The sequence below is a fragment of the Gracilinanus agilis genome, chromosome 2, assembly GCF_016433145.1.
Source record: "Gracilinanus agilis isolate LMUSP501 chromosome 2, AgileGrace, whole genome shotgun sequence".
NCBI lineage: Eukaryota > Metazoa > Chordata > Mammalia > Didelphimorphia > Didelphidae > Gracilinanus > Gracilinanus agilis.
This window is the reverse complement of record NC_058131.1, coordinates 637,230,231-637,255,055: the sequence shown is the minus strand read 5'-3', so window position 1 is coordinate 637,255,055 and position 24,825 is coordinate 637,230,231. Positions and strand designations below refer to the sequence as shown.

At 35.2% G+C, this 24,825-nt stretch overlaps 2 protein-coding genes across 3 annotated transcripts in view; both read right to left on the bottom strand.

The window, feature by feature from the left end:
- ACADSB (acyl-CoA dehydrogenase short/branched chain) overlaps positions 1-24,825 on the bottom strand; it is a 72,789-nt gene that overhangs the window by 25,750 nt on the left and 22,214 nt on the right. For both annotated transcript variants that reach the window (XM_044665661.1, XM_044665660.1), the window contains exons 4-8: positions 21,435-21,641; positions 14,811-14,981; positions 10,756-10,881; positions 7,783-7,875; positions 2,530-2,619 (exon numbers count right to left, since the gene is read on the bottom strand). In XM_044665661.1, coding sequence (XP_044521596.1) covers positions 2,530-2,619; positions 7,783-7,875; positions 10,756-10,881; positions 14,811-14,981; positions 21,435-21,641 — 687 coding nt within the window. The remainder of the gene's footprint in view (positions 1-2,529; positions 2,620-7,782; positions 7,876-10,755; positions 10,882-14,810; positions 14,982-21,434; positions 21,642-24,825) is intronic.
- On the bottom strand, positions 17,536-18,516 carry LOC123238206 (tubulin beta chain-like). The gene is given in 1 exon segment (XM_044665662.1): positions 17,536-18,516. A coding segment is annotated over 1 exon segment (558 nt). The 5' UTR covers positions 18,110-18,516; the 3' UTR covers positions 17,536-17,551.

The following is a 24,825-nucleotide window of genomic DNA, read 5'->3' as shown; positions in this document are numbered from 1 at the left end:
TAAATCATCCAGAAGCCACTTGCTACCTGGGAGCATTCTAGGGGTACCACACCCTAGAAAAACCTTCCTAGCTCCTCTATTATATATCTCAGCCATTAAATTTTTTACAAATGTGGAGGTGGGGATATATAATAATCACTTGAGCTACAAAATGGACCTATTAAAAACAACTGAGATATTTAGCTCATTAAATTATCCAAAGGTTGCATACAGGTTATAACCAGTTTTGATGGAGTCCCTCTATCATCCAGTATGTGACAATTAACAAAGGCAAAAAGAAAGAAAAGGATGTGACCTTGATAGTTAAGATGACAAATCCAGGCCAGGATACATAAGACTTATGAGCTTTTTACAATGATATGTTGTTCAGTAAAATCATAGGGAAACAGTATAGATAAAGAATCATATAACAGAAAAGATATTGATTAAATTAGTAGAGAAACTTAAAAAATTTAAACCTTAAAGAAATCAGCAAATATAATAATATAAGCAAATGGCAAGGTACAGGCAGAGTAGTCGAAAACCTTTTTACCAATTCCAATAGACTTGCTTACTATCTTGAGGGAAAAAGCTGAAAATGATTAGCAAGCAATACATTTCCAGATCTCTTTTAAGGTTCTTTCCCTTCCCCCATATAAATCAACCATTTGCATTTCGTTTGTCACCCATGTTAAGTTTTTCATATACCTATTGGGCAAAATTTCCACTCTGCTTGTTGAGAGCATTTAAGACTATCAAAACTTTGTCAAACTATTTCAGTTTGGCTTCTAGTTTAAACAGAATAGCTTTGTGCATATTCTTCTTGTGGGGAAGGAAGCAGGATGGTAAGTAACCAATGAAGATACAAACTGTGAGTAAGAAAATCAAGCAGAGCCAATATGTACTAGGGAGCTCAAAGAATTTAAACTGCAGAGATTCAAGCATGCTTTGCAATAGCATTTTATCCTCAAGAAGATAGGAATGGAGTTTGTTTACAGAGTAAACAGAGAGAAGGGCAAAATTACTAGGGAGGACAATAGGGTATTTGCATATGAAGGACTGGCCAAAAAGTAGAGACAAAATCCCCAAAGCTTCTACTTCAAATCTACAAATCTCTTTGCCCTCAAAAGAAAAATGGCAGAGAAGTCCCCTTCCTGTGAAAAAAAAATTCCTGAGTTGCAAATCTCTCTCAGCCAGGAGTCCAGGGTGAAGCTTAAGACTTCAGTTTAAAAATTGGCTAACGCAGGCTAACATCAGCATGGGATGGGGGAAGGGACTGGGGTGGTTAGATTTATACTTCACCAAGAAGACATTTCCAAACTCCAAACGGCTCTCAGACTTCCCAGCATACCTTAGCAATACCCAGGCAGTAGCAGTAGTGGCCACGTTGCTGCGAAAGCAGGTGGGCAGAGCAGCAGTGAGGAATGCTTGCTCAAACAGATGGACTTGAGAAGCAGAAGTGGAAGCAGGGACAGCGAGCTACAGAAGCAGGTGGTCTTGGAAGAGTACGAGGCTTTGCAAAATTTTTCTACTCTCTAGTCTTAAAAAATAGTTGAGAATTCTATCCCTTCATGGTTGCCAAAATGTGGATTTTTAAAATTAATATTCTATAACTAAGGTATTCTATTTAATAAAGATTTATTAATAATAACTAAAGTAAGAGACCTAACTATTTAGCCTGCTCACTAGAGCAAAAAGAGGAAGAAAAAGGTGGAGCCTCAGAACTTATACAAAACGTGACCACACATAGACAAAAGGAAAAGCATTCTAGGTAATACAGAAAGGAATTTTGGGTAATGTAGTTTTTAGGGGTTCAAGATTTTCCAACTATACAAAAGAAAGAGGAAAAGGACCCTCATGTAAAAAAATATTTATAATTGTTCCTTTTGGAGTACCAAAGAACTAGAAATGAAGAAGGTGTCCATCAACTGGGTGATGGCTGGACAAATTATGATGTATGAATGCAATACTTGTATTGTAAGAAATAATGAAAGGGATGGATTCAGAAAAACCTGGGAAGACTTGTATGAACTGATGTAGAGTAAAGTGAACAAAGGTAAGAGAACAACTTAAACGATGACAATCATATTATAAGGACAATCAATCTTGAAAGACCTTGGAACTCTGATTAACCAAAGGATTAACTACAGTTTCAAAAGCCCCATGCTGAAACATGTTATCCACCTCCGGACAGAGCAATAATAGACATAGGAGTATTATAACAAAAAATGTTATTTTTCCTTCCTTTTTTGACATGGTTAAGAATTTGTTTTGCATGACTACACATTTGTAATGAGCTTCATTCTTCTTGCCTTTTCATATTGCTGGGGGAATAAAAGGGAAAGTAGATTTTGGAACTGCAAATAAAATATTTTAAGACAAAATTTTGAGATAAGCCATATTTCCCACCCTCATGTAGCTTCCTATTTTTAGCAAGCGACTTCTGATTTTTACTCTTACTGCTACCCCATCTAAATCCTTTACAAATTTATGAACTATCAGATAATACAAAAGAAATGAATAGAGTAAAATGATCTTTATAATTTTTACCTGAAAAGAATATATTGATTTACCAAACTGCATTCTTTCTTTAAGATATGGAATGGTGTGGTCAAAACATCCTTGTGCCAGTCCTAACATCTGTAAATTATAAGAAAAGATTTGAATGATATACATGCTCATGTTTTAATTCATCTAAAGTGGTAGAGCCTTTTTCTTGATAGATGCAATAGTTATTTTTGGAAACAATAATACCTCTTAGGGCTTAGAGGTTTTTGTTTTTCAAAGTAGCACCACTATAAAATGGCTTATAGGAGCCTGGCCAAAGTTTCAATAACTGCACAAAATATTATTTAAGATGTGATTAACTATAATCCAGGGAAGTAAATCTCTCTGCACAGAAGAGCATGAGAGAATTTTGAAGGCATTGACCCTTATTATTTCCAACTTTCTTATTCCCAAAATCTTGTTCAGATCGGTCTAAGAAGTTTCCTGAAGTATCCTCCCAAAAACTTTCCAATCCTTACTTAGGACACCATTTCTGAATGTTCTATGTACCCATTCTGCCTTTAGCTTCTCTCTGAATCATATGTGATTATGATGAATTGGATTTTAATAAACTTTGGTGAAATGGGCATTAGAACATATAAAATAGACAGTAAAAAGAACTAATCTTCCCTAATTCACACCTCTAAACCTTTGGTAAATAAAAATGTGCCAAAATTTTAAACCTATCTTTTCTTATACTCTCTCCAAGTGCTAAGTCAATTAAATTGTGACAAAATTTTACTTTATATATCCAAAAGTAGTATGGCATAGAAGAAAAAGCATTAGTTGTAAAGTCAGAAGTCCTGAATTCAAATCTCATTTTAATCATATACTGCTGAGTGACTTCTCTGGGCCTCAGTTTCCACATGTATAAAGTGAAGGGCTTAAACTGGCATCTAAGGTTCCTCTCAGCTCTAAATCTATGAGTTCCATTAAATTATTATTCAAATGAACGCACCAATTTTGGGTTATCTAATTTTTAAAGTGGAAAAATGAGTCACAAAGTGTTTTGGTAAAGGGATACTCAGACCCATCAATGTCTCCTCAGTTTCCTCTCATATTTTCATTTAATCTTTTGCTTTCTAAGGCAAAATGCAAATAGTGTAAAAAGCAATGGGAAAGGGGAACCTAGATAGTTCTGTGGATAGGGAGCCAAGCCTGGAAACAGGAGGGCCTGGTTTAAAATATGGCTTTAGATATTTCCTAGCTGTGTGATTCTGGGTAAGTCACTTAACCTTAAAATGCCTAGCCTTTACTGCTCTTCTGCCTTGGAACCAATACTGATTCTAAGACAGAAGGTTAAGATTTTCAGAAAAATGCAATGGAATGCATTTGGCTATGAGAAAACAAATTAGTTATTCCACATCCTTATTAAAGTTTGCATAGAAATAAATGGTATTTTCTTACTATTGACCTAAAAATGGATAAAGCCAGCTGTCAATCAAAATGACATTCTACAGAATTTTTTACTGTAAATATTGCAAAGCTAAGTCCTCTACAACTAGAGTTTCAAGATTGATGTTTCTGTTCATTCTATGACATGTTTGCCTCTTGCTAAAAGATACCCAAAGTATTAACCCAAGATATAATAACTTCCTGACCCTAACTTTTAATTATGTTATAAGAGTAACTTAGAGTAATTAGAGTAAAGCCAAGGCAGTGTATTTTACTGCCAGAACATCTGGGAACAATGAAATCCAATACTGAAGTTTTTAATGCTATATCTGACAAAATTTAAACACAGGTAAACTTTAAAAAGGATAGAAAAGTCAATATCATATAAAAGCATATTACGTTAACTTCTGGGAAGCCTGAGTTTAAATTTAAATTTGGATCTAAAACTAGCCAGCTAGTTGGATAGGAGAAGTTAAAAAGGGGAGAAAAATCATCAGTTATATAATGATGATTTATAAATTTTAAGATGAACATATGTACACACACACACACACATATATATATATTTTTGGGGGGGACTTCAATGAATCTGATCTTATTGATGTAGTTACATCCTCTATGATGCAGACAGCAAATAATCCTCATATGCCTCCCCATCCTGTGAGATTCTTGTCCACATTCTCTTGTAAATCTGCTGTAGGGGTCCACCTAACGTGCTCCTCTTGTTCTGATACTACATAGAAACCAATGGCATATATCAGTTACATGTATTAACAGTGATTATTCTTCATTCTTTTTTTTTTTTTAAACCCTTACCTTCCGTCTTGGAGTCAATACTGTGTATTGGCTCCAAGGTAAGGGTAGGTAATGGGGGTCAAGTGACTTGCCCAGGGTCACATAGCTGGGAAGTGTCTGAGGCCAGATTTGAACCTAGGACCTCCCATCTTTAGGCCTAGCTCTCAATCCACTGAGTTACCCAGCTGCCCCCTATACTTCATTCTTGTTACTCAACCAGCCCATCTTTTATTCTGGTCAGATCCTCATTTGATGATGGCCTTTATTATCACTTCTGCAAAATTCCTTGTTTTTAGTGTTATAGTCTATTCAAATTAGCCCTACATCTTTTTAGTGTATTTCAGGCAATCCTTGATATAGCAATACCACAAAAATATGAATATTAAGAGGATGTGCTTTGTTTCAGAGCTTATGGTCATTAAAATAATTTAACAATTTCCAAAAAATACAATTTTCAATTTTCCTTTTGCATTCTACACCTTGCACTGTTCTGGATAATCTCTGCCACAGTCTGAAAAACAGATATTCTTCATCTGCTTGGTTTTTACTTTTATGGATAATTAGGCCAAATTGTAAAATGTGATTATGGATTTCATTTCAAAGAGGAAGCATATTAGTGTGTAGGTGAGGAAAGAAAAGGATGTGGGTAGATGGCGGCACTTGAGGTGCTTCTGAAAGGAAAAGACATGCCATATGGCAATGAAAATGCCCCAGAAGCCTACATCTTCCCGTTTTATATTCCACTTGTTATTTATGGTCAGCAGGTCATAAAAGGATCACAGATTAGTGTTGAAATGGACCCTAAAGTTCATTTTGTTCAAACTCCTTTTTTTTATAGATGAGACTAAGACCCAGAGAAGTTAGGTGATTTACTCTAAGTTATATGGGGAATAGCAGAGCTAGAATTTGAACCCAGACCATCTAACTCCAAATTCAGCCTACTTTTCTCTGTACTGTACTATCTCAAAGTTCTTTCTGCTATTATATCTTTCAAGGAATTCTAGAGACTCTTATTTTCCTAGAATCAAATATAATCTCCTGTTTGGCATTTAAAGTACTTTACAACCTGGATCCCTCAATTTTATTCATTCCCATTCCATTCCATTTATTCCCATCCATTATGATATAGATCATAATATATATTATTTACTATTTGGCTGAGAAGACATTACATATCTCCTACCTCTATACCTTTTTACTGGCTGTCTCTTCTGTTTGGCATACCCTAATCCTCCTTATCCAGACCTCTTGGAATCCCTGGTTTCTTTTGACACTCATTTCAAGTACCACCCTCTTTACATGAAGGCTTTTCTGATCTCACAGATCCTTGTACTCTTCCTACTAAAACTACCTAATATTCATTTTTCATACAATTTGTATGTCCTGATATATGTACATATTTTCTCCCCCATTACAATATAAGCCATTTGAGATTATTTCATTTTAGCACTGGCATCTCTAGTATCTCACATAATATTTGGCACTTAGTAGGTACTTATAAGTGTCTGCTGTTTGACTAATTTTGTCTGACTTTCAAATATGCATGAGGTCTCTTCTTTGAAGAAGAGCCTTTAAGGTGGCATCTGTTCTATTGAATCAAATATATTCTATACTCTCCAATTAACCTAATGGCATACTGTATTCTTCAGTCAACTTGGTGTAAAGAATATTATTTGCAAAATCTTGCTTCTTCCCTTCTCATGCCTTCAAAGATGGTCTCAATGAGAATGTAGATTATTCTTATAAAATTTGGTAAATATGAGAAAGAAGACAAATAGTCATTAGTCTTCATTCTAGTGATAGATCTAATATTTTTCTCCATCTTGAGAATATTCCCTTCTTTTGACTGCTTTGAGAATAGCTTAACACCCTCAAAGCAGTGTTGCCCACAGCATGAATCTTTCCTGTGTATATTTACTCTAGTTTAGCTTTTTCCCTCCATTTTTTCTTTAGTTTCATTTCTGTTTCTTCATGAAGCTTATCAGGTGTGTTAGGGTCCAAATGTAGTGACTCCCTTGACCTCACTGGAGAAAAGAATTTGTTTCAAAAAATCTTTATGGTTACTATATTCCTTGATTTATATTTTAAGGAGATTCTGGAATAGACGATCAAGGGAAGATTCATTTCCTTAACTGAGAAAAATAGCCATCTCATGTCAGGAATTTTGAGGAGGTATATTGGGGTAGATATATAGAGAAGCAGCCTTGGAATTAGAGGAGCTTGGATTCATGTCTTACTTTTGACATTCTGTTTGCATGACCTCGAGGCACTTAGCCCCTCAGTATCCCAGACAACTCTTTTAAGATTATAAGTAGCAGTTAGTTGCCTGGCAATTTACATTGGGAAATGAGAGAATTGTTTAAGTTGAAGAACTATTGAAAGATCTTTTCACATTGAAGACTTCTATAGGTCTGAACCAAAGAAGAAAAAAGAAAAGAATTCCTAGGGGCAAAAGTGATCAAATTTTAAAAAGTATTGATATTTTTACATGCTTATTCAATTCTGATTTTACTTCATTTGTCCATATAAAAGAAAAGGTTCAACCTGTTCTTGTTAAAACTTCTTAAAAGTAAAGTAGTTAGCTTGAGAGTTGCAGAGGTCTAGTGATATCTAGCACCATATCCTAACATAGCTGATATTATTCATACTTGACCTTCTGATTCCTTGTTTAAAAGGATCTTTAGAAAGAAATTCATGAAAAAAAAGAATTTCATGTTTTGAAAAGGTTTGCTTAAATCATGTTTAATTTTAGAATATATTTTATAGGTCCCAATATAGATTCTAGTATTCAGAGCTTTTAAAATGGAGAAAAACTGCTAGTACTGAGTCAATGTTTTTTTCCTCTGGATATTTCTGCTTTCTTGCCCTTAATTTTAAAAAGGGATTCTCTTTTAACTAGTCATTTTCTTTCCATTATGTAAAGGAAGTGTGACATCTAGTGGCCATAAGCTTTTCTAAAAGTTTAACTTGACAATAGTTCCTGGTCTTACAGCTTTTTAAACTGCTATAGCTTCACTGATTCAAAAGCAGATGATCTAAGTTTGAACATCAGAGGGTGCTACTCACCTGTGCAGCAATTCCTATTCTGCCTTCATTAAGCATTCCAATGGCATATTTGTACCCGTGGCCCAGCTGTCCTAGGATATTGGTTTCTGGCACCTAAAGAAAAAAATATTTCATTTTTAAAATTTTATTTTCTCTAGTTACACAACACACCCTTTTTATAATATAAGAAATACAAATATATTTATAGTATGAGAGGCTCTCCAATAGGATTTATTCTCTCTCTGGGCCTTAGTTTCTTCATCCATAGAATGAAAGGTTTGAATTAGACTTATCTCTAAATCCCAGGATATTTATAATTTATATATATATATATATATATGGATGTTGGGAGGAAGTATTATTCAATATTTTTTTTGGATTTTGTACATAAAAATGAATACATCACTCCTTACTTCATATTTTTGTATTATTCTCATGTGCATAATAAATGATGAAATGCTTGCTAAAATTTAATTAAGCATTGAATATCAGAATGAATACATAAGAAAGCAAGAGCTAGAAACTTTTCTTTAGAGGATCACTAATCAACAATAACAAAAAAATCTATTTAGGACCACATATATAAAAAACAATTATTTTTAGATTTCTGCAACACAGAGAGATACATCTAAAATATTTTATTCATTAGCTTTTGAATGCGAATGGGGAATAAAAGATTTTATTTCACTTTCAATGAAGTCTAACTCCTTTAGTGACTTTTATAGAGAAAAGGGCAAAACTTTCATAGCATAACATTGCCACCTTATGGTCCTTTATGATAATGCTGCAATGAATTTTTAAAAAATTACTTTTTCATTTACAAGTAAACAATTTCTGACAATTGTTTTCTGACATTTTAAGGTTCAGATTTTCTTCCTCCCTCCTCTTATCCCCCTCCAAGGTAATAAATAGCCTGATATAGGTTATACTAGTTCTTTCATGCAATACATATTTGTTTTGCTCATGTCATAAAAGACATATCACACATATAATAAAAAATCTCATGAAGGAAATAAGGAAATAAAGTAGAAGATATCATGCTTTGATCTGAAATCAGACTCCAAAAGTTCCCTTTTTGGCTATGGATAGCATTTTTTTAATTATGAGTCCCCTGTGGTTATCTTGGAAACTTGCTTTGCTGTTCTCCTGGTTCTACTCACTTTTATTTGCATCAGTTCACATAAGTCTCTCCAGGCTTTTCTGAATGCATCCTGTTCTTCATTTCTTATGGTGCAACAGAATTCCATTACAATCATATACTACAACTTGTTCAGCAATTCCCCAACTGAGGGACAACTTTTAGCTTCCAATTCTTTGCTACTACCAAAAGAACTGCTACAAATATTTTGTACATTTGGGTCCTTTCCCCTTATCTTTGATTTCCTTGTGATACAGACTCAATTAGTGGTATTATATAAGGTCAAAGAGTATGTATGATTTTGTAGCCTTTTGTTGGAGGAGCTGTAAACTGATACAACCATTCTGGAGAGCAATATGGCACCAGGTTCAATGTATTAGTGTCCCTATTTCCCACATCTCCTCCGACATTTATCATTTTTCTTTTTGGTCATGTTAGACAATCTTATAGATTTGAGGTGATCTCAGAGTTGTCTTAATTGGCATTTCTTTAATCAATAGTAATTTGGAGCATTTTCTCATATGACTATAGATAGTTTTAATATCTTCCTCTGAGAAATGGCTGTTCATATCCTTTGATCATTTTTCAATTGGGGAATGCTTTGTATTCTTACAAATCTGGCTCAGTTTTCTATGTATTTGAGAAATGAAGCCTTTGTCAGAGATACTTGGTAAAAATTTTTTATCCAATTTATTGTTTTCCTTTTAATCTTGGTTGCATTGGTTTTTTATTTGTACAAAGAACTTTTAAATTTAATGGAATCAAAATTATCATCTTTACTTATCATAACATTCTCTATGTCTTGTTTGGTCATATATTCTCCTCTTATTCATAAATATGACATGTAAACTTTCCATGTTCCCCAATCTGTTTATGGTGTCACCCTTTATTTCTACATGAAGAATCTATTTTGATTTTATCATGGTGTATGGTGTAAGATATTGGTCTATACCTAGTTTATGCCATACGATTTTCCAGTTTTCCCAGTAGTCTTGCCAAATAATGAGTTCTTCCTCCCAAAACTTGGATCTTTGGGTTTATTGAACACTAAGTTACTATAGGCATTAACTACTGTGTTTTGATTACCTAATCTATTCCATTGATTTATTACTCTATTTCTTGGCCAGTACCAGACTGTTTTGAAGATTACTGCTTTATAGCATAGTTTGAAAATCAGGTATGGTTAGGCCCCTTTCCTTCATTTTTTTTTTAAAGATTCCCTTGATATTCTTGGCCTTTTGTTCTTCAAGATAATTTTTTTGTTATTTTTTTCTAGTTCTAAGGAATACATTTTTGGGTAGTTTGATTGGTATGGCACTGAAAAGGCAAATTAATTTAGGTAGGCTTGTCATTTTTATTATATTGGCTTAGCCTATCCATGAGCAATTAATATTTTTCCTTGTTTAGGTCTGACTTTTGTGTGAAAAGTGTTTTGTAACTGTGTTTATTGTCTGGGTCTGACTTTGTGTGAAAAATGTTTTGTAACTGTGTTCATTGTCTGGGTCTGACTTTATTTGTGTGAAAAGTGTTTTGTAACTGTATTCATTGCAATGGATTTTAATGCACATTGCATTTTCACAACTATAAGCAAAATATAGGATCACATCCTGGTAACTATCCCATAAACAGGATACTAAATTGTAGGTTAGGACCAAAGTTACTGCCCCATGGTTTAATCCTAAAGGATTGTACATTCTGGGTCAGATTAAAGTATTGTTATTCAAGAGATTCATACACATTATTTGACCTAATAAAACCTTACTACCAAAGTTATTCTTTTTCATTATGCCTTTTATTAAATCTAGCCAAAGCCTACTTTCACATGATGATTTTACTGAAAATTGGGTCATACCTACCTTAACATTCTCAAATATCACAGTATTGGTAGAAGATGCTCTGATTCCTAATTTGTTTTCTTTCTTCCCTACATGAAGTCCTTCTGATTCACGATCTATTATGAAACATGTAATTCCTTTATAACCCTAGGAAAACAAGTTTAAAAAGCATTGAGGACCTTAGATTTCTTAAAGTTTTATATCCAAAGAGTTCAAATAAAAAAATTCTGTAGTAACCTTTAATGAAATTCAGACTTCAATTTCACTATCACAATGAGAGAATGATTGCCATGTATTGTATCACTTCTCTCATTTTCTCTGAAAAAAATCACTAATACTAAAAGTATGTTACCAGAAGCATTTCACCACTATAATTCACAGAATTTCAGAGTTGGAACAGACTTCATTATTCATCTGTTCCAATCTATATTTGAAAAAAGAAGGTTCTGCCCTAAGGGTCTAAATAGAACAAGTCAAATCCATTTTCCAGGTGACAGCCCTTCAAATCTTTGAAAGATAGTGATCACCTGGGTTAAACACAACCAGTTCCTAGGTCTTTCACTATACTCTGGACATCTTATCAATGTCATGCCTAAACTATGGCATTCCAGAATCCATACTCTAGATACAGTCTGATCAGGACAGAGAAAAGCAAGCGAGATTATAACCTTATTCCTAGAAGCTAAAAATCATACTATCATTTTTTGGTTACCATATTAAACTTTTGACTTATACTAAGCTTGAAGTTCACCCCCAATCTTTTTTCACAGGAGCTGCAATCTAGCTATTCCTCATATGATTTTGAATTTACAAAGCTCCTTTTAAAAATTCAAATGTATATACATTTGTCCCTATTGAATTTTCTTTTATTTGGTTTGGCCCAATGTTCTGGCCTATCAAGATTTCTTTGCAGAGGTCATGTCATTCCAGTGTGTTAGCTGTCCTTCCCAGCTTGGTATCATTTCCTATTTAATAAGCAAGCCATCTAAATCTTTATCTGGTCCTAAGTTCCTCCACCATAAAGCTCCTGCCAACTTAACACTGAACCATTTAGGACTTCTCTCTGGGTTCTGCCAGCCAATCGATTCCAAATTCATCTACCTATACTGTCTAGTTTATATATTTCCATTTTTTTCCACAAGAAAAGCATGAGAGACTATCAAATGCTGCGCTAAAATACAATTATATCTATAGCATTCCCCTCAGATAAAGCTGGTTGGAAAAAAAAAAGAAATGAGATTAGTCTTTTATGACCTGTTTTTAATGTTATTTGTGATCAGTGCATCCTTTTCGATATGTTCACTGACCATTTCTTTCATATGTTCTAGAATTTTATTAGGAATAGAAGTCAGAGTCATTGGGCAAGTTTGTAGATTTATTTCTCTTTCATTTTTGGAAAACTGGAAGCATGTTTTCCTTAACCAGACTTCTGTTATTTCTGTTCTCCTTAGTCTTTCAGACAAATGATATTGGTCCAGTGATTCCATCTACTAGTTCTTTTATTATGCCATTTAAATTTATTTATTAAATTTACTAGGTATTTTAAAGTTTTGTGACTTTCATTAAATTACTTTGTTAAATTATAGAAAAGTCAAAAATGTAAAAACTCACAATTTTCATTCTCCCAAATAAATAAGGGTATGCTGCAACTAGCACAATGTTCCACACATAACAGGAAATAAATGTTAGTTGAAAGAATGAATTTCAATAGACAAATAAGCTATACAGTGTCTTAGATACCTAATTTTCAAGTAAGAGTACATATTATGAATTTGTAAACACATTTTCTCTGCTTTTATAGTATTTGTTTCTTAAAAGTAGCAAGTTAACTTAAATAGTCCCTTAAATGCTATTTTAAATAGTCTGTCTTGAATTATAAGGAATTTGTGAGATTAATACTGGGAAAGTATAGGGTATAAATTTGTACCCTATAATCAATTTTCAGATTAGTAGTATAAATACGACTAAATTTAAAAATACTACCATGTAGATAGTTTGCTATGTAGTTCACATAAAGCAAATAACATAAAGCAAATCGCACAAAGTTCAGAAAGGTGACATGACCTGCCTCCAATTTCCATAGCCGGTAAATGACAGTCTGAATTTTAATTTAGGACTTCTGACTTCTAGAGCAGTGTATTCTGAACTATGACACTTAATTGCCTTATCTTTCTTTGGTTGCATTTCCCTTTTAAGACTGGAATTGACCTCAAACAGGATTTATTTTAGAACTCTCCAAAGTAGTGATCGTGTCATATTGTGCATCATGGATAAGTGCTTATGTCTTCTCCCTCAGTTGGGCTGTAAGTTTCAGAAGATAGAGACTATGTTTTATTAGACTTTCTTCTTTTGTACCAAACACAGGGCTCAGTATACAGAATGCACTTGTTAATGTTTATGAAATGGGTGCCAAAAAAGGATAGAAAGAAGCTGAAAAGCAGGTGGTACAGAACAGCAGTCACATGGGGGGGGGTGTCTTGAAATGTAGAAAACAACAAGAGATGAATCTAGATCAGCAACTTTTTATAGGGCTGAGGGCTTATTATGGAGGCTGTTCATTATGGTGTCACTCTGGGCTCAGCATTTAAGAGATCTGACAAAACAGGAGGGAACAGAAAAGGAAAAAGCTTTTGGACAAGATTATTGGATTTTATATGGGACTCAGTGCCCAGGCATGTAGCTTTGCACAGATAACCCAAGTTACTGAAATGGCCCAGTAACTCTTTTGTACCAAACATAGGGCTCAGTATGCAGGGTGCACAAACTTGTGAGGGAGATAAAGAAAATATAAGATCATACTCGGGAAAATTGTGTCTATCTTCTGGTTTTCAACTGGTAAGTGTCAGAACAAATTTGAACCTGGGTCTCCCAATTCCAAGTTCAGGGTTCTGCCACTAAATCAGGTTTCCTGAATTAAGGCTGGCAAGTATCTTCCCAGTAAATAGAAAATGGACTCCAGGAAATGGAAAGGTACATTAATCTGTCACTTAGCACATCTTCCTTGCTGATGGGTGGCAAGATTTCCAGGGTGTTGAGGTCATAGGATCATAAGAGTCTGGGCTGAAAGGTCACTGAATTGCACCTAGTCCAAATCCCATCATTTTACAAAAGTGGAGAGTGAAACCTTGAGTGAGTGGTGCATTCAGTGTTATACACTAGATTCCAAATCCAGTTCTCTTGGGCCAGACTCCCAAACATCCCAGATGTGTCTTCCTACCACTTTGTGGAGTAATGGTTGATGGATCATCTGCCTCGGACACCTATTCTGTCTAGGAATGGCTCCAGCCATGCTTTGCATTACTCTCAAGCCATCTCATGCTGTCTACACTAGAAACTAAGACCTAGAGGGCTGTTAACCTATTCATATTACTACCAGGGGAAAGAATCCTAACTGGGGGATTGTCTCAGGTGTCCATGGCAAGCAAGAACAGCTCTAGCTATGTTTCACCTCACTTTTGGGTCATGCCACAACTCCCTTGTTCACCTCAGCATATTTCTAACATTCTAAATCAGAATACACAGCCCAGGAGACCATTCCCCTACAAATGTTTTTTCTCCTTATTAAAATATAATCTCCTTTAGTTAAGAAACTGTTTCTAGTTTTGCATATATAATCAGCACTTAGCACAGAGCTTAGCATATAGCACTAATAAATGGGTTTTCATTTGTTCACTCATCTGATCCTTGTAAACCGAAGTTTAGAATAGCAGGCATTTCTAAATCAACTTTAGAGATGAGAAAACTGGAGTTCTCTTGCCAAATGGTACATAGTTCACAGAGTAAGGCCTTTAACACACACTATTCAGTCTATTATAAGTAAAAGGAAGAATACTAGATCCGGAGTCATTAGTTCAAATTCTGGTTCTCCTACTTACTACCTATGCTACCTTTAACAAATTATCCAACCTTTATGGGCCTCAGAGTTTATCAATTGAATTTAAAGAAGTTGGACTTGCTGACCTCGAAGGTTATTACTTCTATTAATTCTAGATGCTGCCTCTCTAAGAATAAACCATATAACCGCCACAGGGTTCAGTGGGAAAAAAGAAAGACAGAATTTTCATTTTTAAACTTACCAAACCAGGATTAGCATTTGCCATTACTAGAAAAACTCCTGCATGTTCTGCATTGCTGATCCACATTTTGGACCCATTGATGATATAATAGTCTCCCTTTTTCTCAGCTTTAGTCTTCAAAGAAAATGCATCACTGCCAGCCTCAGCCTCAGAAAGGCAAAAACTTCCTATCTACATGTTCAAGAAAACACATATTCAAATTTTAGATGTATTTATATTTTTACATAAATTTGTAAGAGAAGTTTGGTAAGTTGAATTTTAGTCATTTTTTAAAATATGTGGAGATTATTTAAAAATAATAGTTTGATGATATTTTTCATATCTTACCATAGTAAATATCCATGACAACTTTAGTAGGAGCAATAAATAGATAAATCCAAAATAAAAATAACTACAGATTATTATAGAAAATGGATCAAGAATTTGCATTAGAAGTGACTACATAACAGCACTGGAAAACATAGTTTTGACTAAAAAATTAATGATTTGATTAAATACTTTAATATTTGTGGACTTTTACATAAAAGTGGGAATAAAGAGTTAGTGAAAAATATGCTGAAAAGGAAGAAATATGAGGTCACAAGCTTGAAGACTAAACAGAAGCCTCATAGCTATATAAAATGAATAATTTCCTCAAGAAAGGAGCTGAAGGGGGGCAGCTGGGTAGCTCAGTGGATTGAAAGCCAGGCCTAGAGACGGGAGGTCCTAGGTTCAAATCTGGCCTCAGATACTTCCCAGCTGTGTGACCCTGGGCAAGTCACTTGACCCCCATTGCCAACCCTTACCACTCTTCTGCCTTGGAGCCAATACACAGTATTGACTCCAAGACGGAAGGTAAGGGTTTTAAAATGAATGAATGAAGGAAGGAAGGAAGGAAGGAAGGAAGGAAGGAAGGAAGGAAAGAAGGAAGGAAGGAAGGAAGAAGCTGAAGAACTGGATAATGTGAACATTACAATTTTGAATCACTAGAAATGTAGCTGATTATATTAGAACACACAGGAAAATTTGGTTACAAATGTGGAAGTTATTACTGAATTTGCTGTTTGTTACAGTCAGACAATTCATTTTAAAAACAAAGATCAGAAACTACCAAAGTAGAAAAAATTAAAAATAGCCAAAAAATGTAATGGAGTTGAGGAAAACTACTATTTAAGCTATTCAAATAGGGTGTTAATGCCAAAAGATGGAAAATGGATAAATGAATAGATCTGACACAGATTATCATTACTTTCTAAGTAAGTTTATCTAATATAGATCAATTACTGTAACAAAGTAGCCAAAAGAAGCTACATCAGTCAACATATTCTTTTTTGTTTTGTTTTATTGTTTTTGTTTTTCCTCATTTCCTTTTTTTTCAGGTTCTGGGATGTCATCTTTTCAATATGAAAAAAAAAGCAGCAAGTTCAACACAAAACAGAAACCTAGGAAGTAGGGGGCAGGGAAAGAGTCAAAGACAGAAATTGCGGAAGTAGAAAGAATAAAAGAAAATGAAGGAAAGATTTGGTGATGGAAGGGAAAGGATTGTTCTGTTATCCCTGCTCCCTTTCTTTTCAAGGGAATTGATTTTGGGGATGAGAGGAAATTGAAATCCTCCACAAATGAGGTACTTTTCTGGAATTTGGGGAGTTCAGGCAATTCTCTCTCTTCACTTATCAGACTACGGAAGAGTACATAGTTCCCAAAACAAGGGGAAGAAAAGACCTGAGGGGGGAGCCTACCTGGAAGAGTGAGGCACAGACTCCTCCAAAGAAAAATGAACACTTGGGACAGAAATCAAGCCTGGGTGTGTGTGTGTGTGTGTGTGTGAATAATACTGTCAACACTTCCCCACAACTGGGGAGTAGAGAGAAAGGAAAGAGGCACCTGGAGGTCAGAATAGGACAAGTTGGGAAGTACCTGGAAATGGTAATTAGAATAAAAAGCCTGGCTCCCCTCAACAGACTTTTATGGAATGGAACACTCCATTTCTTCCCTTCCCCCTAAACACCCACCAAGTGAACTCTCTCAACTAAGAATATGACATCTTGGTCCCCTCCTCCAAACCAGGGAAACCAAAGAGTTCTGGACCTTTCCTTTTGGTCACCAATTTAATTCAGGTTATTCAGTGGGCAGAAGGCCCCTAAATTGAGGCTCTGGGTTGGCGACATTCTGCTTCTGGGAGAGAAAACTTGTAGTGGAGAGACAGAGAGTGCATTACTGAAGTGACAGGTCATAAGTTAAGAACAGAGGGCAGAGAGCTCAGCACCCACAAAGGAGAGAAAAAGAGGATGGAGGAGAAAATGCAAATTTTAGGAGGAAAAGGGTGATGGGGAGAATGAACCTAGGAACTGGGGGTGGGGGGCAGGGAGAAAGCCAAAGATAGAAATTGCAGAAGTAGAAAGGATGGAAGAAAATGAAGGAAAGATTTGGTGATGGGAGGGAAAGGGTTGTCCTGTTACCCCTGCTCCCTTTCTCTTCAAGGGAATAGATTCCTGGAATGTTGGGAGAGTTGAGAAGACTGAGGTGGCAGGGTATCTCTTTTTTTTTTTTTTTTTTTTTTTTTTTATTTTAAACCCTTAACTTCTGTGTGTATTGACTTATAGGTGGAAGATTGGTAAGGGTAGGCAATGGGGGTCAAGTGACTTGCCCAGGGTCACACAGCTGGGAAGTGTCTGAGGCCGGATTTGAACCTAGGACCTCCCGTCTCTAGGCCTGACTCTCGATCCACTGAGCTACCCAGCTGCCCCCGCAGGGTATCTCTTTTAGGCCTCTTCCTCTGCCTCCTCACCAAAATCTTCTTTCTCTTCAACAGTGGCATCCTGGTACTCCTGATACTCAGAAACGAGATCATTCATGTTGCTCTCAGCCTCAGTGAACTCTATCTTGTCCATCCCCTCTCCTGTATACCACCAGAGGAAGGCCTTCAGGTGGAACATAGCAGTGAACTGCTCTGAGACACGCTTGAAGAGCTCCTGGATGGCAATACTATTGCCAATGAAGGTTACAGCCATCTTGAGCCCATGGGGTGGGATATCACAGATGGCAGTCTTGACATTGTTGGGGATCCACTCAACAAAGTAGCTGTTTTTGTTTTGCACATTGAGCACTTGCTCATCCACCTCTTTCATGGACATCTGTCCACAAAAAACAGCAGCAACAGTGAATTATCACCTATGGTGAGGGTCACATGCTGTCATCAGGTTCTTGGCATCAAAGACCTGCTGGAAGAGCTCAGGCACAGTTAAGGCACGGTACTGCTGGCTCCCATGGCTGGTGGTATCTGAGACCTTGGGTGATGGAACCACACTAAAAGTATTCATAATGCTGTCAGGATACTCCTCTCAGATCTTGCTAATGAAGAGGTACCCATCCCTAAGTTTGTGCCTTCACCAAGTAAGTGGGTCATGGTTTTCTGATGTCCTTGCTTACAAACAATTCTGGACTTATTATATACATATATATATGTTTCATTATATATATATCATGATGCAGGGCCTCCTTAGAGATATCTATAATCATTCAAAATAAATTGACCTAACTGACCACACAGGGGAAATCAAGTGGATGGAGAATGCCAATTGTAGACAGATGGGAAACCCATAAAAAGTTGAGTCTCAAGAACATGCATATTTGGACAGGTACTGCAACTGCCCAGAACTCAGCAAGAGGAGAGCAGACAAGATCATTTTTGGGAAATGAGACAATGCTTTTAACCCAGATTTCTCATGAAAATGAAGGACTATTTTTTATGGTCCTATTATGTAAGCTCCAATATATTACCAATAAAGAACTGCAGAAAAGTGGCATAAATACTACCATCTAATTACTGTGAGTGGAAGGTGGAGGAACTGGTCAATTAATTTCAATAGATTAAGGAGAAGGCTCTCAGCATACTAGGTGAAACCTCTATTAAAGACTGACAATAGGTTAAAAATGCATAGCATTTGGATTGTAATCTGTAAGAATGTAGAGATCCAAGTTCTACATTATGTAAATAGAAGGAAGTTGTTTCCAAGATACATATTTTAAACACAGTACTTAGTTTGGTCACCTATGAGGGATCCTTTACTGAAGTCTTACCCTTACCTACATTTCATTGTAGCATGGAGGTGACACTGGGTTTTCAAACCAGTAGAGCCCAAGTTCTGGCTGATAACTTTAATTTTTTAATTGTTATAAAAAGAAACCATAATCACATTACCAAAAATTAGTTTGACAGTTATTATCTTTCCACACAAGATGCCATATTAGGAACTATTTTAAAAAATAACGTGATATTAAACTTGAAGGACATGATCCTAATTTAAGGAATGATAGGTTTAAAGAAGTACTTTTGCTCATTTTCTAGGAAACAGAAGAGTCAAGGAAAAACTGATCTTACTATTATATAGAAAAAGGTAGATTTTTTGGTTCTATAAGTGAGATGATAAAAGTAAAAGAAAGTAAAGAGAACACATAGATATCCCCATTTTATTGAATTGTTCTATGTGACATAGTGAATGAGTTGCAGAACTAAGAAGAAATTCAGGCCTTCTGACTCCCAGAATGGTGCTCTTTCCACTATTTTATACTGCTATCTTTAGATAACTTTAAAAAATGAATGCAACTATTTATTGTTATATTTATAAATTTATTCTTTTAAAAATATACTTTTACTTCATTAACTATTTCCCAATTACAATGTAAACTTTTTTATTTGTTTTTAAATTTTTTGAGTTCCAAATTAGCAAATAACATAATGATGATACATGAGAAATCAGGCAAAACATATTTCCTTATTAACCATGTTGAAAAGGAATCCCACACACAATAAAGAAAAATTTTAAAGTATGCTTCAATCTGTATTCAGAATTCATTAGTTCTTTCGGGAAGTAGATAGTATTTTCCATCAATGGGTCCTTTGGAATTGGCTTTGATCACAGTAGATCAGAGTAGCCAAGTCTTTCACAGTTGATCATCCTTAAAATTGCTGTTACTGTGCATAATGTTCTCCTGAGTTTGCTTCATTTTGTATGAGTTCCTATATGCCTTCTGAGAAAATCCTGCTTCTCATTTATTATGCCACAACAGCATTCCATCACAATTATATACAACTTGTTTAGCCATTCCCCAATTGATGGGCAACCCCTTCTATTCCAATTCTTCACCACTACAAAAAGAGCTGCTATATTTTGGTAAAAATGGTCCTTTTCCCTTTCCTTTGATCTCTTTGGAAAACAGACCTATTATGGGTATTTCTGGGTCAAAGTCTTATTGCCCTTTGAGCATAGTTCCACATTGTTCTCCAGAATGGATGGACCAGTTCAGAACTACACCAACAGTGTATTAGTGTCCCAATTTTCCCATATCTCCTCTAGTATTTGTAGCTTTGATTTCTTTTGTAAAGTGTTTATATCATTTGACTATTTATCAATTGAGGAATGGCTCTTATTTTTATATATTAAGTTCAGTTCCCCATATGTTTAAGAAATAAGGTCTTTCTCAGAGAAATTTGTTATAAAATGTTGTCCCCAGTTTCTTGTTTTCCTTCTAATTTTGGCTGTTTGGTTTACACAAAACCTTTTTACTTTCATTTAATCAAAATTATCCATTTTACTTCCCCTGTTCTTCTAAATCTCTTTTGGTCATAAACTCTTACCTTATTCACTGATCTGACAGGTACATTTTTCCATGCTCCCATAACTTACTAATATCATCCTTTATGTCTAAATAATTTATCTATTTTACTTATATTTATATTTTAAAATTTATCTATTTGACTTTACCTTGATATACAAGGTGAAGTATTGCTCTATGCCTTGTTTCTTGTGAATTTCATTCCAGTTTTCTCTGCAATTTTTTGCAAATATAGAGTTCTTACCTCTAAAATTTGACCCTGGGATTCCAAAACACTAGATTATTATGGTCATTTACTACTTTGTATTATTTCTTAATCTACCACTGATCAAGCACTGTATTATTTTTTAGTCAGTATCAAATTGTTTTGATGACCTCTGCTTTTGTAATACAGGTTGCAAAGGTACTTCTAGGTTATCCTCCTTCACATTTTTTTCCTATCAATTTTCCCAACATTCTTGACCTCCAGATAAAGCTTTGAAGCTGTTCAGGCTAAGATGTTCAAGGTACTGAAGCTTCTCTGGCTTGGTGGGGTAACCAGGAGATCCCACGAAGGGGAGAGGAAGCTCTGTGGGATGGTCCCCTTACATGAAATGAGAACTGGCCATATTTAGAAAGCTCCTTCAGTTAATCATTTAACTAGAAATGGTATTTACATAGAAAACAAACTGTTTAATCATGAGAAAATGTTTCAGATTTTAAAATTAGATTGTTGCTTAAGTTTTTTAAAAGTCCCTCATATATAATGCATATATTATTAATATTTGTTGATTTTAGACAAAAGAAATATTTTTTTAACCCTTAACTTCTGTGTATTGGCTCTTAGATGGAAGAGTGGTAAGGGTAGGCCATGGGGGTCAAGTGACTTGCCCAGGGTCACACAGCTGGGAAGTGTCTGAGGCCAGATTTGAACCTAGGACCTCCCGTCTCTAGGCCTGGCTTTCAATCCACTGAGCTACCCAGCTGCCCCCAACAGAAATACTTTAAATTTTCAAAGAATTAATTATTTGAAAAATTCTCTCAACTCACTGTGTCTTTAGCCAGTCTGGTCAAGTAGATTGCCTTTTGTTCTTCTGTTCCACATTTTCTTATCAATGTATTGATTAATGTATTCTGGATGTCACACAAAACAGATACAGATGCATCAACCTTTGCTAATTCCTCTATTGCTAGGATAGAGGAAAAAAATGAAGCTCCTGTTCCTCCATACTTTGTTTCAATTTCAATACCCATCAACTGGAGAAGAAAACAAGAAAAATAAATTAATAGATGATGTTGATATGAGGCAATATCTTACAAAAGGAATAAGTTTTATAAGTAAATTTAACCTTTCATGTATTTATATTCTACATACTATTTGACTATTCCATCACGTATACAAAGTATTTTCACTCCATGCTGTTTGCATAAAATAATGTACAAAAAGGCCTCTATATCAGCTAAAAAATGTCTTTTTTAAGAGACAGCAATGACATAATGAACTCAAAAATAGATTACTTTCATGGTTTGGCTCAGAAAACCAAAGAAGTGGTAAAAATATAGTCATAAGAAAATAAAAGAGCAGAATAATACCTTTAAAACATATTTAGATGACAATGTTCAAACAGATTACTTTAACTGTTGAAACACTTAAAATTCTATTGAAAAATGTATCAGAATTTTTAATCAATATATTTTCTTACTATATAGATTTACAACTATGGAATGGATACTTCTCTAGGGAGAATTATCTTCATCTTTGTACCCAGCTTACTTTTTTTTTTAACCCTTACCTTATGTCTTAGAATTAATACTATGTATTTATGTATACTATGTATATATATGTTAAGGGCTAGGCAATGGGGGTTAAGTGACTTGCCCAGGGTCACACAGCTAGGAAGTATCTAAGGCCAGATTTGAACCTAGGACCTCCAATCTCTAGGCCTAGCTCTCAATTCCACAAGCTACCCAGTTGTCCCCTTCCCAGCTTACTTTTAACAATCCTTGCTACCGCTACTGTTCCCCTTTAATAGTTTGATTCTCCAAACTAAGGTGACAAGTGGACAATCAAAACACATATAACTTTTCAGAGTTCAGTATGTTTACAGCTTAATGTACTATGCTATGCAGAGTTGTGTACTAGACTGCTGTCAATCAAGTTATCAGGTGACCCAACTATTTTGGGACATGTTCTTAGTCTGGCTTGTTCCAAACCTTGGCCTGAAGTAGAATATTAACTGTGCTAAAGACACTGAATGAAATTTTCATTGAAATTAGACAATTCCTTCCTTTATCACTGTCTTAGTTTTCATAAAGGAGATTTACCATCCAACACCTGAAGCTAATATGACAAATAAAGAAAATAAAGAATGACCATAAAATTCTCCCTAGCATGCCAGTAATTTTAAGGATATGGGTAAAGAAAAGCATCTCTGTTATTTCTTTTTCTTCTCTCCAGATATCACTTAGCTGTTTAGCAAATATTTTAAAAAGTTTTAAAATAATTGAGTCCTGACAGGTGAAAAGTCATGGTGTAATTAGCATACTAAAAAGTAGGGTCCTTTCTGATCATGATCCAGTTGCCACTTTGGAAAACTAACAGCTAAAAATAAGTCATATATAACTTAAGAACCTTTGTTTCTATAAGAAAATAATCCGCATGAAAATTGTAAGGCATAACAATAAACTTGAATAAGAGTATTTGGACAAAAGCTTTACATTTACATTTGATTCATTATTTCAGGATCCTCAAAAGAAACCAGCACAACCATAAATTGAAGGTATCAGTTTAGTTAGTTATATTTCCAGTGTACTCATTTCTATATCACCTATGTGAAACAATGGTTTAATGGTTAGTGTTGGGCTAAGAGTTAGGAAGACCCAGGCTTAAATTTCTCCTCTAACATAACAGCTGTATGACTTTGGGCAAATCACTCTACTCCGCATGCTTCAGGCAACTTCAAGGGCTTATTTATTAAGCCACAGAAGGGAATGGATCTTCTTTTAAGGGAAGGACTTCATGTGGGAAGCTCCCTATAATGATGAAATCATAGCTCTTTTGCATGCTCATGTATTTCTATCAGACCTAACCAGGTTTCAAGATCATCAATTTAGGGTTGTAAGAGATCTTAGTAATTCAGGCTACCTTGAAGAACTCCTTTGTTTTAAGGATGAGGAAGCTGAAGTCCAACAATGTAAGATATCAATGTCCTTAAGGTAGTAAGCATCAGAGATGGGCCCTCTCATTCCAGAGCCAATGCTCTTTCTGCTGCATCCCACAAGTTGTAATTTCAAGAATCTTTTCTTCACAGCCTGGCTGTGTGGAGAGGACTTGTGTGGTTCACAACTTTGCTCAAAACTTTTGGTTCCCAAACTTTTTTGGCCTACCGCCCCCTTTCCAGAAAAAATATTACTTAGCCCCCTGGAACTTAATTTTTCTAACATTTTAATAGCAACTAATAGGAAAGATAAATGCACCTGTAGCCATCATCGCTCCCCTGGATTGCTGCAGCACCCACCAGGGGGCGGTGGCACCCACTTTGGGAATCACTGCTCAAAAGGCACATGGCTGAAATGTTCGTCAATTTCACTCCAGACTCTCACTGCAGTTCACATGTATGACCTGTTTTATTGGCTACAAAGTGCTTTCCTCATTAAAAAACCTAGGGGTGACTAATAACATTAAACTTTACATATTTATCATTATTTTCAAATATGTGAAGATTTAGAGTTCATGGGATTTAGAAATAGGCGGAACTTTAAAGCATCAATCTAGTTAGTTAGCACATATAATTAAGCAGGCCAATAGGCCCTAACCCCTTGTCTTTCACAAATGTTGTGTTAATCGACTGGTATCACATACCATGTTAGCAATTATACAATTGAATTGAAGCTGTATGCAATTAATAATTATATTCACTCAACCTGCATTATTAATATTTTTCCATGTTGTGTACAACTAAAAAACTGGGATCTCCTAGGATCAAGGCTATTTCCTTCATGATAAAGATGAGAATATGGCCCACAAAGGGAAAGTAACTTTCCTAGACTCTATAGCTTAACAATCTCGACCTAGATCTCTGGCTCAAATCCTAGGGCCATTTTTATTATGTCATAAATTATGAAAGAACAGAATTATTGCAAATTAGGGCACATTTGAACTCAATTTTTTGTAGTCTTATTATAATCTCTAGTTATAAATATATATACATATATATATAAAATAAATTTTAGAAGTATGCCTGGAACAGGTAGTAGAATGGGAATAAGCCCAATGTTTTTAGTTCACATTTGGGGTGGTTTTTGTTTTTAAAGATAAACCTCATGTCCTTTATGAGGCTCTAGAATTTGAACAGGAAGAGACCTTTAGAAGTCACCTAATCTAGCCACCTTATTTTACAGATGTGGATACTGGAGGCTTTGGATGCTATGACCATCATGA